Genomic DNA, 18,421 nt, shown 5'->3' with positions numbered 1-18,421 from the left:
CTAAATGAATACTTATCGAAACCGAACAACAACCAACGGTAATTTAACGCAGTTTCAAATGACTTGATTTTGAATAACGTTATCTGTTTAGGGTAAGTAAAAATGCTTTCTAATATTTTTTAATATATAGCTGTGAACAGAATGGTTTTAGCCTCAATGCTTATTCGTGATTATCATGTAAATCTGACAGTCTTATATTGAAACTGCGACAAGCAATAATTATTCCATAATGTATTTTAGTGTTTGAACGTGTTTTATATCTAATCGATTTATTTAAGTAGTATAAACTTGAAAAAAAACAGCTCTTGAAACAGAGGTTTTGAGGACCACTTTGAAAAGCAATCTGTTACCGATAACAATATCTTGGTCCTTATAGCATGTTTCAACAACGATTTGTATACTTAATTTTAAAACCGTACTAAATTTATTAAGTCGTTTTACAATGTTGAATTGATTTTATGAAATGAATTGATGCATCGAACGTGTATTAATTCAAATAATGCTTTATTAATACATACAGTAACATTAACAGCATTGCATCAGTTTTCCCTACCCATCCCCCAATAATATCGTTATTTATGACATTGCATAAGCATAAACTATTCATTGTATCCTAAAAGTGTCTACATCAACATATTGCGATAAATAACGACATATTTCTAACACAGGCAGAGACGCACTCCTCGGCCAAAATACCAACATTCGAACTTTCTCATATCATTCCGTGATTTGTTAGTGAAAACTGTTGGGCACACATACAGAAAGCATCTTCTTCTAACTGTAATTTAAGTTTAACACAACAAAAATGAATTATTAAGATTTAACTAATTTTCGAAATAAACGTGAACATAATGCCCATAGATATTTTGATGACGCTCCTATTCAGCTCAAACTGTTGTTATTATTTTAAGAGCATGGGAACTAATTCGGTGAACTAACACGCGGACGGACCAAACCACATTTTTAAACAAACAAAACCTTCCTTTGGAAACGTGGAGCTTACTTATAAGCCAGTAGATTCGTTTTCCTTAGTCAAAAGCAACAGCTGGTGATTCTTCTTAAGAATTAACACTTTTCATCGCATTTCTCTTGATATTCCAGGCGTGGACGTTGGGTAGAAAATACGACATTATTCCACCAATGAGAAGTAAAGCCCCAATGAAGTTGTGGGTGATGAAGTAAGATCCTGTGACATCCCGTAGATAACCTAAAACAGTACAAAACTTAATAATGTATTATATATCGCATAACCTCATACTCCATGTTAGTATGAAACACGGATGGTAACGGTATTAATGAGATAAATTCCGTTAAATAACATATACAAATATAGCTTAAAAATTCTTGTTTAATCGCGTTGTATTTACTTGACGGCGGGAGTTTTATACGATCCGACAAAAACGAACAAACAAGGCAAGTTCATCTTTGAAAATACTTTACCGGAGAGAGGCAAAGTCAGCCCAGTGGAAAACCCTTGCATCAAGGACACGAATCCAAGAGCACCCTGCAAGTAAAGCGACAACACCTCAAAACACTGATTTGATTGAAATTACACGTGGAGTAATTGTGTGATCGAAGTCCATTATGAAGAAAGAAAGATTTCAAATACATGTGTGTCAAATACTTTCAACATCATTACATTCTCATCGGATGTTTCTATCTCATTTCCAGCCTCTCTGGAGTGTTTTTTACATAAGGCTGTTAAAAGTCACGATTACTATGTTTCCTTTAGATTGTCTTGTTTGCATTTGTGACATTGTTTTACCCACGATTTATAGACAATGGATACTTGTTTATCTAAGATAAGTTCAAGCACATTCCTCTGCGAGAACAACAAACAAAGTATATTTGATAGAAATCGGCAATATTGTTTATATGTTACATGCAATTGAATTCAATAATATCAAAAATTAATCATAGTTCTACCAATGACAACAAAGTAACAAACCTTAAAATCCTCAATATCAAGAATATCCAATATGACAACAACGAAGAGGGAGAAATACACCCCCTGAAGTAAGCCCGTTATTGCTGCAAATATAGCGATTGTTTCAAATGACTTCATCAGACCGACGAACTGCGCGCTGACGCCGAGAATAAGGGCCGCAATGGAAAGAAAAGTCGATCGGTGACACCAGCCTTTGTCCGCGATAAGTCCGAACACCATCTTCGATAACAGGTCCATTACACTCATTCCTGAGACCAGTAAAGCTACTTGTCCTTTGCTGATGCCCTTTTCGAATGCGTCTTGCGGCAAGAAGGAGTTGACCTGTGAGCATCCGGCACAAAGGAAACCGTTGCACACTAGGAAATAAATAAATACTGGACTTGATAGTAGCTTTATATTGAACACCTTCAAAAACTGTGCGGAAATAGATTTCTGTTTTTTGGGAACTGCATTGATTTGTTCGTCGGTGAAATGATTTTCCATTTTATCCACTACGCCGTCGAAGTTTAAATCAAGCATGGACATGTGGAGAATTTGTGTACTTGCAAAGCGTGCAATTTGGGATTTCAACAACTTAGAAGCATCTATGTTGTCATCATCATTTCGTTCATTTTCACTAACGCAACGTCTTCGATGTTTAAATCTTTGCTTTCGATATAACTCTGATTCTTTAATTAAACAACCCTTTCCGTTTGTATATTTACTATCTTTCTTTATTTTACCGTTTAAAAGAAGCGCTTTTCCCAGATCGGCATCACCAGCGTCAATACCCGATTGACGGTCGTTTCTCTTTCTTCTTTGGTAGAAACTCATTGGACGTAATAGACATGCAACAATGAGTAAGTGAAAATGGAAGCCAGCTATGAAAATATATGTGCCCGTGAATGCATGAGTTTCAAACAGCAGTGTGTATATTGGAGCAAACGCCAGGCCTCCTAAACTGACACCCGAGTGGACGATGCTGCTAGCCAGGCCCCGCCTCTTCTTGAAATACACACCGATTACAGCGTTCACGTGCGGAATGATCAAGGCGTTGGCTATTCCTAAAAATATGTTTTGATACGATTAACCCATTTATGCCTAGTGGACTCTCCCATCCTTCTAAATTGGATCGATTTATTTTCAAAATTAGGGATGTCTAGTATATTTATTTCTATATTTAGAATATTTCTTACAGAAATTCGTTCAAGCAAACAGCGCAGACCCTGATGAGACGCCGCCTCATGCGGCGTCTCATCTGGGTCTACGCTGTTTGCCAAGGCCTTTTTTCTAGACGCTAGGCATAAATGGGTTAAAGACAGAAGGCCAATATTAATGTTGACAAATAAGCATCACAAACATTAAAAACCCCAATTGATACGTTTCTGTATAAATACGAATTCATGAAACTTCTAGCTGCAAATAAATTTAAGAATTATTAAATAAAGTTTAAGCAAACTCGAAATATATGTAAAATAGCTATACAGTAATATGTAACAACCTATTAGTGTTGGTCTACTGTATGAACTTTGCAGAGGGGTGAAATGAGAGAGAGAGAGACGGATAACATTAAGAAAGTCATGAAGATACAGTAACAGACTGATGGGTGAATGGGCTGTAACTTGACCGGACTCATAGGTTGGATTTTGTTGATTTGATGGTTAAGCACTTTCAAAGATACATGAGAACGGACAGACAGACAGACAGATAAAGAGAGAAAATAAAAAAACTCACAAACATGCACGTATGCAAATTAAAAATGTACAAATTGAAAAGTGTACTAACCGACAAGTATGCCAAGAAGAACCCACGCAATCTTTACATCTGTGGTGAAGGCGCTAAGGAAAAACACGGATGTTGTGAGAATGCTGCCGCAAACCAATGATAAGCGAGCGGGAATCGAACTGCCGACTGTCATCACTAACAACGCTGGAAAATAGTATTTTCGTTGATTTATTTTATTTAGCGATTGTTGGTGATTCGTTAAATATCTTTGAAAGATCGGTTTGTCTTTCGTGTGATTGTTGTGTAAAGAGTAAGTGGTTGAGTCGATGTATCTTGCGGACGAGGATCGTTGGACAGTAGAAGTGTACGTTCAATGCTATGCCAGAAGAATTTTTCGTTTGAGTTTAAAAATTTACATTAATAATTCATCGACATGTAATTCCGAAATATATTTACCGGTGATACTGAAACCGATGTTCTGCAACGTGAAAATCAGTGACGTCGCTGATGACGAAGAACCATAACGCTCTTGTAATTGGACGAACGCGATGCCAAAGCACTTCATCTGGCCAATTATTATAAACATGCACAGCGTGCCAGCTGAAAAAAGTACGAATTAAATCTATCAGATTGTATTTACTGAAACAGCTATGGTATAAAATAACAAAAGATATCTAAAGATTCACACAAAGAACTGCAATTATCCGTTGTTATGTCTGCTGTTGGTAGGTTACCAACTTACCTTAGAAACTATTTTGACAATTATTTTGTTGACCTTTTAAAATATGTGAATCGTGTCGATTTTTAAAACACTTATTAACATTAAGTATTTATATGATAACTATCATCGCCAAATATACCAAGCATAATCACCCACGCCCATCCCTTGTCGACCGGAAGGTCGATAATGTCCATGTCAGTATCAATGATTGAATGCACCTCGACGTCGCCTGCGGCATCTGTTGCCTCAACGTCGCCTGCGGCATCTGTGGCCATAACGTCGCCTGCGGCATCTTTTGCCTCAACGTCATCCGCCAGAAACCGAGGGCCATTACCTACTTCGAATTTTGCAGTATTTGAATCATTGTGCTTAGTTGTGCTGTCTGGCTTCCCGTTGTTATGATCAGTCCTAGAATCAGTCCCTCTTTCGAAAGCCGCATAAATTGCTACATACGACTCGTCTGGGTTGTCTTTCTTCCAATTACTTTTATCCGTCTGCGAAATATTCTTTTCTTGGACGTTCGCTTCTATCATTCCGTTCACGCACTGATGTATATTCACATCTGTAGATGGTGTCACGTCCATATTGTCTAGTTCTATTTCTCTTTAATGCTTAATCACTAGCATATTCAAAGACGGTCTTTTTTCTCGTGTGTTTCACTTTAACCGCGGTATGGTTTGTTATTCGTTCGATAAGAAAGGTCATTTAAACCCGGGGCTAATCCGCCCTATTGCGGATTTTAACTATCTTTATTTTCTTATCTAATGTTTTCTACTCGCGACAAGTGCGACTCAACTAATCAAGTAATCTATATTTTATCAATGCTATCCATTCGTTTGAAGATAAAGCGCCTTCAGGGTTTATATAATCTGAACTCGATGTCGTCCTACAGTTGTTAGATTGAACGTTTAATATATTCGGTAACTTTATCTTAAGAATCGCACTTAAAATCTCTCGATAGCTAGTTAGACAATCTATCCAAAGACTAGGACTTTACAAACTAAACGTCCTTTCGTTTGTTTACATGGATCCTATTACACAAAACTATTAGTTTGTGTCTAATTTTGAATGCTCCTGTGTACAATCAGTGTTGTGTGTCCGTTGATATAAATCATTTAATCCTTCCTTCGAAGAAGGATCGAAGTCAGGACGTAAACGCATGTCGGGAACCATATAGATCCCTAGTTCACGTATTAATCACACTTTTTACATATATGATTTTCATTAAATGTGGGAAGTCGTGGAGGTTAAACATTCTTCACGCTCTTAAAAAAAAACGAAAAAAAAATCTTAAATTGACATAACGTAGTAATTTACGTCCCTTTTTCACGCTTAAAAAAAAAAAAACAGTTCACGAAAAGAAAATCTTAAATTGATTATGCGAAGTATTTTACTAAAGTTTATTTGTATTACATATAATAAAACAAGAAAGTTCCCACCAGTTTAAGTATGTGCAGTGCCCTGTGAAAAGGGGATTTACTTTATGTAAGTAAAGTGTCGTCCCAGATTAGCCAGCGTAGTCCGAACATGCTAATCAGGGACAAAAACTTTCAACTGGATTTTTACTAAGAGGATACTTCTTAAAACGATAAATACCATAAAAGCGGAATGATTCGTCCCTGATTAGCCTGTGCGGACTGCACAGGCTAATCAGGGACGACACATAACGCACATTCATTAAACCCCCTTTTCACAAGCTGTCTCATAGTTTACATAACATCTAAAATGCTCACAAATGTTGTAAAATTAAACAATGTTTAAATTGAGTTTTTTTAAGAGAAAAGATGACGAAATGATTTGTCAATCTTCATTTAACATAACTCAATAAAAATAGTATCACTCAGAAAAAAAGAAATAAACACTGCATTAAATTAATAAAAAGGAAGCGATATTATAAGGTAAAATATTGAAGATCGGAATACACAACAAGGAATAATTCATTCATCACCGTAATTTGATTTCTTCAAACAAGTATTCCTGAAGGCATAAACGGCGCTTCAATATTAATTTCTTCAGCGTGAATATATCAGACGATAATCGATAATCGAAAAGTCCTCCTTGATCAAAAAGTAAAATACTCTTATTTTCAGGGAAAGTTAGTATCCGGTTTGTTCCGGTTCCACTAGTAGAAAAATGAATTCCTAACTGTATCGTAGAAGAAATGAAAAATTGTTGTTTCAATGTGGCGTTAACGACAATAATATGGCCTCTGAAAATAACTTATATTCACCGAACAATGATTTATACTCCTCGTGTTTCTGATTAGTTAATGGTGTTCAGATAGTAGGTTACATATATAATCTTTAACAAATAATGATAACCAGTTATACACGTACTGTTTGGTAAATAAAATAGTGTTGCCGTCTCTAGCTCGACAACATTAATCTGAACTGACCTGGTTAGATCGTTTTTTTAAATGCCATCATTATGAATACATCCGTGTCCAGAATAAATTAATCACACCATTGAATTATGTTATCTTGCCGTTAAAATCGTGATATATGTTAACGAGGAAACCCGAGTACGAATTTAGAAAAAAACAAAACTTAGCCTGTTAAATTATGCTAACATAGTGTAATTTTTTACTTATTTCGAAATTATATCGACGATGGATTAAACGCGGACGGTACGTCAGACCAGCCACCGGTCGACGTGCATGTGCGCACGAGATCTCCTGAGCTCGTTTATCTAGGGTTAAAGATGTACGTCGCAACGGTGCCCGGCTCAACGCCGTTAAACGTTGTTGTGGCGTCTCTGACGTAATCAGGCACTGAGCAGGTTATTACTGAAATTGCAAATAAAAAAAATAAACGATGTGTGCTTGATGTAATTTAACCACGTGTTCATCTGGCGTCATCAGTAATAAAGTTAAGTGGTCTTGCAAAGTGTGAATAAAAATCTCATGTAATACCTTTTTATAAATGAACTTGATAAACATAAAACCAACGGATAAGGGAAGTAACTGAAGTAATACATAAATCTGTATGTGTGATGTGTATGATTAGTCTCCCGTGTTAATGTTAACAACACAGTTCATCAAAATGTCAGTGAATGATATAATAAGACAAAATAATCGATTGATTATGTACATATTCGATATTTTAACATTAAATAATATGCATAAGAGATGTGAGTGTGTTTCGAAGTGTATGAGGTCCGACCGCGCCTGATTCTGCATTTATGTGAAGCCCTGTAGTGTGTCCCGGCACTCCTAGCTAATTGTCTTACTAGACTTACGAAAGCTGGGACACAGTTGGAATAAAGCTGAGAATTCAGCGTTTTGTGTCTAAAGACCCAGTCTCGTACAATTGCCGAATATATACGAATCATATCCAGGAAGGTCCGGCTTGTGAACCCTGTATCTCCGTGTCGATTCGTGTTGGTCCGTGGGACCCCGGGAATGATCTTGGGGTTCCGGGAGTTCAACACTGAAGTTTTGGGAAGTTCAAAATTTCCGTGTTGATCCGTTACGATCCGGGAAGATGACAGCATCCGGCATTATACATGTAGCTACCACATAGGGTCCGAGGACAGCCGTATTTATTTATTTATGTATTGGTTGATTGTCCGTGTTCGTCCTTTACAGTCTGGGAACACATGCGAAACCCATATCCATCAAGAACCTTGACGGCAGTTCTACGGTTGTCTTCTGTGCTATTGTTGTCGGCTCAACATTAGGCGATGGGTTGACGACCTAGAACAAGCTGATGCTAATGAGATGCTAACTTCTACTGCAAAAAGCTCTGGTTGGAAAATATATCCGGGTTGCTAAAGCAAAACTTCGACAGAGAAAGAGACAAGTCGCAAAAAGGATATATCTAGACCGGGGAATATAACGAAAAGGAGAGCCATCTGAGTCAGATAATAGTTCGCCGGAAGACCAGGCCTGGTTCAATACGCACGGCTGATGGACGAACTCAAGAAAGAAGACCCCAAAGGCTTCTTTAATATCCTGCACATGGGCTATCAGATATACCAAGAGATCCCGACACGCATTGAGCAAAGCCGAATAAGTAAACTTAATGAAGTATCTGACAGCTGGAAGTTAGTTGGCACACAATTGTGGTACCTTACATCACGGATAGTAACGATTCTCTGGTGTATGGCTTTCGGGTCGCACGCAGCACCATCTCCAAGATCATCCGCCAGATCTGCGATGCGATGCGTGTAGAATTGGCTACGGAACCAATGCCTTGTCCTGAAATGCCAGATAGGTAAAATAGAGCTTGTTTCTCCGTGTTGCTGCTGTTTTTCATCGGTAGCGGATGCTGCTTTTGACGATCTTTTGGGAACTGGAAAGCCAACATTGACAATACGTTTTATATTAGGTGTAATTTTGATGTTTTAGATTTGTATACGAGGTTACACCTTCGAGATTCAATTGCAGAATGATGTAATTACCAACAATCAACGTGCTTTTATACAAGTTATTGTCGGTCCGGGGCAGACCGTATTTGCTCCATATCGTTTTGTCCAAGTCGTTGTCGTGTATTTCGGAATGCTAAGCGTAGATGCTCTGTTGGTCCTTGTATCTGTCGTATTGGTCCGTAGCTCTGCCGTGACGGTGCTGAACAGTCCGTGTGGGCGCCGTGTTGATTTCGCGTTTCTGCCGGCTAAGTCCGCGCGCCGTGTTGCGATTGGGGTGATAATTTTTGGAAGACTGCCGACGCTCAAAAATCTTAAAAGACCACAGACCGTCCTGGATCTTGATACGTTGAGATCCGGTACTGCCGTATCCATCCGTGATTTTATGGGACTGGGGCTTTAATGAAATGCATCTAATTTTGGAGTGATTGTGTGCTGTCGATAGAAGGAGGACATCCCGCCTCACCGGTATTGTGACCACCAACACACATGCTGCCGGGAACGGAGATTAAACCTGGGTCGCCTAGGTGAGAAGCGCGCGTTCTAACCACTTCGAAAAGCGGAAAGCACAACTAAATATTAAACCGATCCCATAAGTATTTTGAAATATACAAACATACGCAGTAATGCCGTATCGATATGTAATTAAAGATAAAAACCAAATGGGCATAATAAATAAAATGCATTCAGTAAATTTAAATACATGATATCAATAATCCCACTTACTGAATCGCTGACCAATCGTGTCTCTTGTGACGTCGATTTCGGTAGTTCCCATGCTATACCTTACACAACCGCCGTGATGGATCTCATAATTCGGCGAAAACATGGCCGCCGGAAGTGAGTCGCTGTTCGGAACCGGATTCGCCAGATCATACCATGCGAACACCAGGGCATTCTTCCAGCCTGCATATGATGTGTAACTGGCTTTATTGGCATTGAACAGCACCGCGAAGTAGCTATTAAGATTGCCGTCGCAGTTTGTGAACGTGATCTCAAGGCAGTTTACGTTCCAACAATTCCTCCTCCTTTTTTCCAAGCACACATTTATATAGCAACAATTAATTTATAGTGAAAGTGTTAAAAAACTTATTCAGTGCCCCAAATTCATTTTCGGTTGCACGCCTCCGGTGTGATCTGAAATCGCGCCTATTCAATATCTACTCGATAATAATTTACTGTGCTACAACACTTAAATAAACATTTAATGAAAACCCAATTTTAGTACTTCTACTTATTTTCAACCGCAAACGAAGTGTACTCGAGGTAACTTGTTAAAATAATAAAAAATAATATTTAACTACGCATTTATAAAAACGAGACCTACTTATAAACTAAGCACGACAGTTCCTATTGAAACAGTTAATTTTGAAAATGTAACACCACATTAGCCGTTGAAATGTCCCGTTTAAAATGAAGCCAAATGTTTACCTTGAGCTGAAACGCCTATCCATGACCATATCAGCGCATTTAAAGTTTGACGCAACATCATCATTGTCACGGAGAACTGTCGCTGTAAAGATATATTAGGAAACTCAATGAGATTTTTAATCGATAACATAATAATATATAATCAATATATCATTTTCATAATTATTTGTAAAACATTTTTTTTACAATTAACTCTTCATTGAACATAGCATAATTGTATTTATAAGAATTAATCCAAAGAAGAACGCAAATCAAGTTCAGATACAATATTTAAATATGAAAACGTTCAATGAACTACCAGAGTGCCCTTATGTGATAGTCTTCTAACACATGCCGACAACGACAAAACGAGTTTATATGGGGCCGTAATAGCTATTTACAGTACACAGCCCTCTGAAAATACAGATACTGTCTGAAAGAAAAACTGGCAAAAGCAATTAAAATGGATGTGTTACTATCATTAAACTTACAATGATTAATTAAATCGTTTAATTTAAAATGCAGTGTGTTTGATGATTAATATTTTAAATTAACAGCCCAACCCGAGCTTTGTGCGGCGCAAAATCAGATGTGAAATACATTAGCCATGTGATATATACGGGATTCGAATCTAATGGCAATGTAGTGAACTATTTTTAAGTCGCAAGCGATACGTTTATTCAAATATGAAGATTTAACAACAACCAAACATTCTTATTTTGCGTACGTTCATTCATAAATCGTGGAAAACTTTTTCCGTACACAGAACCGCGTTAAGCGCGCGGAATAATGAATGCAAAGTGAATTTAATAAGCGATCAATGACGATAATTCGAGAGTCACTATTATCTTTAATTGAGATGACTGCAAATTTAATAAACGAAAGACTTTTCTCAGTTCACTTTAACAACCAGTGTCTTTCTTTATACATTTTGGGAACGGGTCCGGGACACTATTGATTGGGAAAAATCGTAACGTTTTGACTGGGAAAATCGTTGTGGGATTTATGCAAATACAATATAAATAACATATACTTTATTAAATTCAGAATTTAAAATCCTTCAATTGGGAATTATAGGCTGTCATTGGGGAAATATATATAGTTTTAAGGTGTGATATATTTACCAAAAACACTCCGAAAAACTACATCTGGTCAACTCAGTTCTTCTTTGACCCGTATCCAGTTATTCAAATATATCAGATGTGCATAAACAACATGTAAATATAAATATATTTGTTGCGATTCCGGTTTCGCTTGAAGAAAGATACGAACATAAAGGTGGAATTAAAACTGGAATAAATTCTAGATATCGGTGTGCAAACAATAAATTTATAGATTTGAGCCGTGCATTGTGAAAAGGGGGTTTAATGTATGTGCGTAAAGTATCGTCCCAGATTAGTGTGTGCAGTCCGCACAGGCTAATCAGGGACGACACTTTCCGCCTAAATTGGATTTTTGCAAAGAAAAGACTTTTTTAAACGAAAAATAGCATACAAGCGGAAAGTTTCGTCCCTGATTAAACTGTGCTGTCTGCACTGGCTAATCTGGAACGACACTTTACGCACATTCATTAAACCCCCTTTTCACAGAGTACGGCCCATATATAATATGCATGGTTTGTTGAAATATGAAATAGACAGTTAGTGATTAATCAACATAATCAAAACAGTGTTTCTTGTACATTTCTAACCGGATGGGGTTTGAATTTATTTGAATATATTTGACGTGTCAGCGAAAACGATATCGTTGGTTTATACCAACGTCCTGGTTAACTGTCAATTCGTCACGCATGATCAACCCGATTGAATTCATACAGTGACAATCATTATATGCGCCGAAGCATATCCAATCAAATTCATTTTTCTGCATTTATGTAGTAACAGTGAATGAATAAAATTCTTATTTGTTAACGCAACGTGTAGTGTATTGTAAGTTTAAATGTACAAAAGGGCTTATTCTTCTGCAGCTTGCGAAGGGGCGTCTACTTTTAAAAACGTCACAATTTTAATCATCCAATGCACTTAAAACCAAAAAAAAAATTTAAAGAAGAAAAAAGATATAGGGACATCAGGCCAGAAACGGCTTTGTCTTACAAATGCAATAAGTTTTTCTTTGTCACAGCTACATATGGCTTTACTCATCAATAATAATCAATAATAGCTTATAGTCGTGACATGCTTTATTATTTTTATTTCAACACTTGCGAAATAGCGACCGTCACAGCAAATAACGGAACAAAAAACACTCGTGTTTATAAATGCGTTATCAGACTGAGCCAAATTAATCATAGAAATGAAGCGAAACCAAATACCGCACGAAAGCGCATCTTTACCAGGAAAAACATTTGTTTGTTCTAGTTCAAAGATTATTACGTTTATTAATGGGACTTTTCGCATTTGGTAAATTGACAAAAATAAAAAAATGATTTCAGATTCACAAATTTTCGTTGTAGTTATGATATGTATGAGAAAACAGTAATTCTGGACATTTACCATAACATCCATTATATGCCTCTTTTGATGATTTAACGATTTATAAAGCGTTGCAACGCGAAACGACTGAATAAAATGGAGAGTTCTGTTATTGCCCGTATATTTTGTAATAGTACGAGGATTGCTTATATAGAGTATATAATACATCAATAATTAATGAGCACTGATGGCCGAGTGGTCTGAGCGATAGACTTTTACTCCGGGGGTCAGTGGTTTGAGCCCAGTTGAGGTTACTTTTTTTCTTTCTTTAATTTACTGGAGCTTTTTTGATCCAATGTTTACATTAATCAATATAAAGCATTTAATGACAAACTTCAATACATGGCAAAATCTGTGAAATGGCCCATTTAAGTCTGACCTTTGTCTAAATGAAGAAGTCAATGTTAAGCATTTGTTAAACACTGTGGAGATTTTGAAACGTAACTGATGAGGGTCGGGAAATTCCAATCTATATCGCCCAAAGGCTTTTATGAATTTCTCTCTAATTATCATTCATTAAAGATACTAACCTAATGGTTTTCACACTTCGCATGAAATGTATATGAAGTTTTATATGGCTGTCTTGTAATGGTAATGGTTGTTACACGCGCTTCTCATTTCGGCAACCGAGGTTCAATTGAAATTAACGGCACATGTGAGTTCGGTTGGTGATCACCATTCCACACAGATAAGATTTCCCTCACTCGACCGCACCAAAATGTAATATCTTTCATTTTCAAAAAAGAAGCTAGAAATGTCAGCCAGAAGAAAACTTCGTCTGAGCTTATATAAATCTATAGTAAGTTAATTTGGTAGGAGTGCGAAACACCACGGGGCCTGCATATCATGCAACTGCAGGCGCCAAGGACCTCATAAACTTGTATAATAAATTCTAATGAAATGTATATGACAAGGTTTATGTATATCGGGACGCTACGTGTGCACGAACGTACTCATGCGTTCGTATCCTTCCGTTGTTGACACTGATCGTTGTTTAACCCATTTATGCCTAGCGTCTAGAAAAAAGAAATATTCCAAATATAGAAATAAATATTCTATAGAAAAGAAATATTCTAAATATAGAAATAAATATACCAGACTTCCCTAATTTTGGAAATATATTGATCCAATTTAGAAGGATGGGAGAGTCCACGAGCCATAAATGGGTTAACAGTAAGAATAGATGCGCGTGATATCGTTTTGTACTTTCAGACAGTGACAGATGGGGTTGTTATTGCAGGTTATTTTTTGATAAACATCATTCAATTTTGCAATAAGGTCCAACAAATTTTGCAACGTTAATGGTAATTGTTATGCACTTAAAATTATAATCCTGTGGGTTTTCCCCTAAAATATGCAAGCGAGTATGTGCGTACGGTTTTCCACGTTCTTGCGCTATATAACTGTCGATCTTCATCATTTGAACCTGTCCGATGAAGAACACAATTAAAGTAAGCAAACTGGTAAGTCACTTCTTTTTTTAACTATGGTCATCTTCGTTCATTTAGTAGCTTGTATCGAGAAAAAGTATAATGAAGTAACTAAGCTTAGTGATATAATTGAATGCGTATAGTTATCTTTTAATAATTTATTAAAATGAATGTTGTAAAAGATCTTGCACAAAGTAAATGCCTCTAATTTATAACAACGTAAGTGGCTTTTACATTAAAGCATAGTTATGAAATATTAAACTAATTAAAATCAAATTTACACATTTCAGCGCGAGTTCTTAGCAGAAATGAAGTTTGCGTTCGTTTCGCTGTTCCTTTTGCTATGTTCAGCGATGGGCGTTTCAGCTGAACGTAAAATGTTAATTGTATTTTAAAAGAAAATTGCAATATATATACGCCCCAAATTACTGTTAAATATGTTTATCAAATTTATTGCATATCTTTCATTTTATTCCGACCTTGATTCATTTGATTAGATTTTTAATTGTACATTATTGGCAATTTTAAGAATTGTTTTTGTCTCACTTCGAAACGAATGAAGCAATTCAATTAAAATGTACATGTAACAAATATTGGGAAGAAACGGACAGAAATTGCTCATTTTGGACAAGTTGCGCATATACATACATTTGCTTATATTTCATACTCACGGCATAAAGAGGTGTAACTAAGTAATTTAGTTGTTTTACAGTTGAAAACTGTGTGGATTTGCAAAAACAAGCAAACGGTGGTCTGAGAAGTGGGCTGTACTCGATCAAAAGCGGAGGAAATACCGTTTACATTTACTGTTACTATGGCAACGGGGATGGATACGTTTACCTTTTACCATCAATTTCGAACAACGTGAACCTGAATTTGGCGTATCTGTCGAACGATCACAGCCTCGTGAAGGTCATTCACAAGCGTCGTCAGAATGGCAAACAGTACGAGGCGACAATGCAACAAATTCCCGCTTTCAATTCGTTACCAGTCTCCGTTCAGTTCAACAAACATGACGGCTATCAAGGCATACTAAACAAAGCAATGGGGCCTTACATGTTTATAGGCTTCGTTCCCCTCTCTCACAACGTGAAGGGCGGCGTACAGGGCTGGAAGGTCAACGGGCAGGAGTTTACATTCACGAACTGCGACGGCAATCCAAATAGCTATTTCTCGGTGCTCTTCAATGCTAACAAGCCTGGGTATACGTCGTATAATGGTTGGAAGAACCCATTGATGTACGCTTGGTATAATTTGGCTACTCAGGTTCCGGTAAGTGAGGAACTTCCGGACGCCTTGTTTTCGCCGGACTATGAGATACACCACGGAGGATGTGGAGGTTACAGCATTGGAACAACGGAAGGCGATATTACAGGAGTCGCGATTGGTCAGAGATTTGGTGAGTCTAATAGATGGCCATTTATATGCACAGCGTTAAAACAATGTATGGAGGAAAGCATATTATTGATTTTGATTTTTGTCTTATGATCAATCGCATCACTTTATCATTCTCATTTTAAAAATAATAAGTTTCTATTTACAGTTTATACAAGTTCGCACACCTGCAAATTGTGTTTGTTTGTTGTAGCGTGCGATTTAATATTGTGAGTACGTTTATATGGCTGAGAAGTGTTAACATGTACACAACGGTCAGAGTAATATGAAAAAAGTAAAATCGTTTACAGTCCCGTTTAATAAACAATATAGGTCGCTCTCTGTGACAAAAGGGTTTAATTCATATGCGAAAAGTGCCGATTCAGATTAGCCTGTGCAGTCCGCACAGGCAAATCAGGGACGACACTGTCGCTTGTATGGTATTTTTCGTTAACATAAAATCTCTTAGCAAAAATCCAGTTTAGGCGGAAAGTGTCGACACTGATTAGTCTCTGCACAGTCTCACCTGGGACGACACTTAACGCACATGCATTAAACCCCTTTTTCACAGAGCACGGCCCATATTTATTTTAATATTTGATGGCTGGAACATCTGGTTACCAATTCCGTTTCCATATTTTGTATGTTATGGAACGGAAACTTAAACCATTAGAACATTGAAGCTGGACTTACCTTGTCTTGATGTACACAAAACAAACACATGTACTTATTTCATACAATTCCAGTTATCACCTGCTCTGTGCCTGATGACGTCATGAACGCATCAAAGACGTTAGGCGGCTTAAAACCGGGTTCCATAGTAATCTACAGCTGTAACCCTGGTTACAAGGGCTCGGGAGATCTCGTGCGCATGTGCACATCCACCGGTGGCTGGTCGGGCGTACAGCCAACGTGCATCAGTGAAGCGGTATTTGGTCCTGGGCAGCTTATCGGAATATGGACTGCGTTTAAATGAATCCAAATATGAAAGCAATTGCGTTGTTATTATCCTCCAGTATCAGAACTGTCAATTTGGATTGTGCTCTAAAACTAAAACTTTGCTCTGTTATTACATGGTGATTGCATTCGCGTGTTCAGACAGTTTTGCTACATACTAAATAAATTACTTTGTTTGATCGATTGCACTTGTGTGTGTAAAAGGACATTTAACATAGGATAAATCTATTAATTTCGAACATTGTATTATGTGCCTATTAATAAAATTTAATCGCTGATTGACATTTTAACCATTCATTACAAGAACGGATATACTGGGATTTAGAATCATTGTTTGTTGCTCACCTTGTTGGTTCATGCAATACTGGTAACTGCTAAACCGTTTTGGAGATTGGCATTTCTCGTAAGTCCATTAATGATACTATTGATAGGTCTATATTAAGTTGCGCTGACATCAGTGACTCGGTGTTAAGCCATATGTGCCAGAGATATGAACATGCACAATATACCAAACAAGTCTGAATACTTAATATTATGTGTTTAAGTGCACCATCAAAGTTAACAAAATCGACTCGGAATATTCAACTATTGACAAAAATTATCATTGTTTAAATATAAATCCGTTCACAAAAAATACAGGAGTACACAGAAATATATTTACATAACAAACCACAATATAAACAATTAATGACTTTCTATTTGCAAATGACATATCAATCATTTGAAAAAAAAAAGATTCATTATACAATTCGGTGAGAGTGTAAGCTAAACTATTAAATCAAGGTTCAACACACATGATGTAAATCTTAACCTATATGCAATAAGTTGCAAATCACGCAAGTCGCTATTGAACACATTTTAGAGACAGTAAAGTTGGTTTGAGCCATTCTTCTTTATTCTCTGACCAGAATTTATCAACAAACATTGTTGCGAAACGCGAACACAGTCTCCATTAAGTAAACAAAGTGTATAGTACAAACGTAGTAAATGTTCAAGACAATATCTTTCTACATCCACACAAGCCTTCGTAGGTTGTGATGATAAATATTTAATGAGACAAAAAAAAAAAATAATGTCGTTAGTTACACACTATAAACGTTTCGCACCGTTGGCACGTTGTTTGTAAATAGCATATGTATTATAATACAGTAATGTCAACCTGTTGGTAACACCAGCACACTTGCACAGCCATAATGTCGGGAACACGTTTTTGTTGCTACAAGTGATTTCCGTGGTTACGCTTTACGCGTGATTACATATTTATGATCAAAATCAGTAACTCAATATTGTTTAAACAGATCGTTTCTAATGTTAGTATATATTAGTTGTATAAATAATTTGCACGTTTTTACAGTTATTTGAAAGTTACACGTTTCAATACATTCCAGAAATTGAATAGTATTTCTACACCTGTCACAGACGGTACCATTCATGGCAGGGCTTTCACACAGGCGGCGTTCCCGCGGAGTCAATGTCTGCGCTGGGTATGTCCACAGTTCTTTCAATGATGCCATCCCAAACGCCGTAAATTACCGCATAGTTTCGCTTGAATTTTATTTCCGGTGTAACGGATTAAGACAGATATGATTTGCGGAACATTTAATTATCAAAAGGAATTAACATACTAGTAGATAAAGTGCTGTGGTAGAGATCAAACAATTGACTCTTATTCTGGCGAAGCAGCCCTTACCAGAAAGTAATTTGTGCTAGAAACAAAAGAACTGTCAATAGAGTGATCGTTTAGAGCGGCGCTTGCTTGGCTCCCTTGGCCCTACAATAATCGTATATATATATAATCTGAATGCATTGTCCAGGGACCTATACAAACAAAGTTTTTGTTTGTATAGGTTCCTGTATTGTCAATGCTTTCTCATTGTTGCGAACAGTTACATTTTCTAAACTGGGTTACAAGTAGGGAAGGAACTGCCTTAGCCTGTGGTTCTGACAGTATAATTGTTAAAATATTATGTTTTCTTCTGATTAAATATTCACAAAAGCAGCTTTATTTGTGTCGTTATCGTACAGAAAACGAGCTTATAAT

The 18,421-nt window shown here is 36.9% G+C and overlaps 2 protein-coding genes across 4 annotated transcripts; one reads left to right on the top strand and one right to left on the bottom strand.

Annotated features, from left to right (window-relative positions):
- Window positions 1-487: 487 nt before the first annotated feature.
- LOC127834254 (monocarboxylate transporter 12-like) lies at window positions 488-9,769 on the bottom strand. Of its 2 annotated transcripts, XM_052359952.1 has the most exons (8): window positions 9,465-9,769; window positions 4,513-5,638; window positions 4,109-4,252; window positions 3,713-3,856; window positions 2,671-2,991; window positions 1,949-2,304; window positions 1,441-1,504; window positions 488-1,207 (listed from the first exon to the last, which is right to left on the bottom strand). In XM_052359952.1, exons 2-8 carry the CDS (start codon window positions 4,955-4,957, stop codon window positions 1,059-1,061), a joined length of 1,623 nt encoding a protein of 540 aa, XP_052215912.1. In that variant the 5' UTR covers window positions 4,958-5,638; window positions 9,465-9,769; the 3' UTR covers window positions 488-1,058. The 2 variants fall into 2 exon arrangements, with proteins under 2 accessions (XP_052215912.1, XP_052215910.1); XM_052359950.1 differs by having other exon boundaries at window positions 1,949-2,991.
- A 4,279-nt stretch (window positions 9,770-14,048) lies between these two features.
- On the top strand, window positions 14,049-16,633 carry LOC127834258 (uncharacterized). 2 transcript variants are annotated; one of them, XM_052359956.1, is made up of 4 exons: window positions 14,049-14,082; window positions 14,340-14,421; window positions 14,762-15,448; window positions 16,170-16,633. In XM_052359956.1, the coding sequence occupies exons 1-4, from the start codon at window positions 14,053-14,055 to the stop codon at window positions 16,397-16,399; spliced, it is 1,029 nt and encodes a 342-aa protein (XP_052215916.1). In that variant the 5' UTR covers window positions 14,049-14,052; the 3' UTR covers window positions 16,400-16,633. The 2 variants fall into 2 exon arrangements, with proteins under 2 accessions (XP_052215916.1, XP_052215917.1); XM_052359957.1 differs by having other exon boundaries at window positions 14,052-14,070.
- Window positions 16,634-18,421: the final 1,788 nt, after the last annotated feature.

This window comes from Dreissena polymorpha, chromosome 6 (genome assembly GCF_020536995.1).
Source record: "Dreissena polymorpha isolate Duluth1 chromosome 6, UMN_Dpol_1.0, whole genome shotgun sequence".
Taxonomy (NCBI): domain Eukaryota; kingdom Metazoa; phylum Mollusca; class Bivalvia; order Myida; family Dreissenidae; genus Dreissena; species Dreissena polymorpha.
Note: the sequence above shows the minus strand (reverse complement) of the source record. Positions and strands in the feature narration are given on the sequence as shown.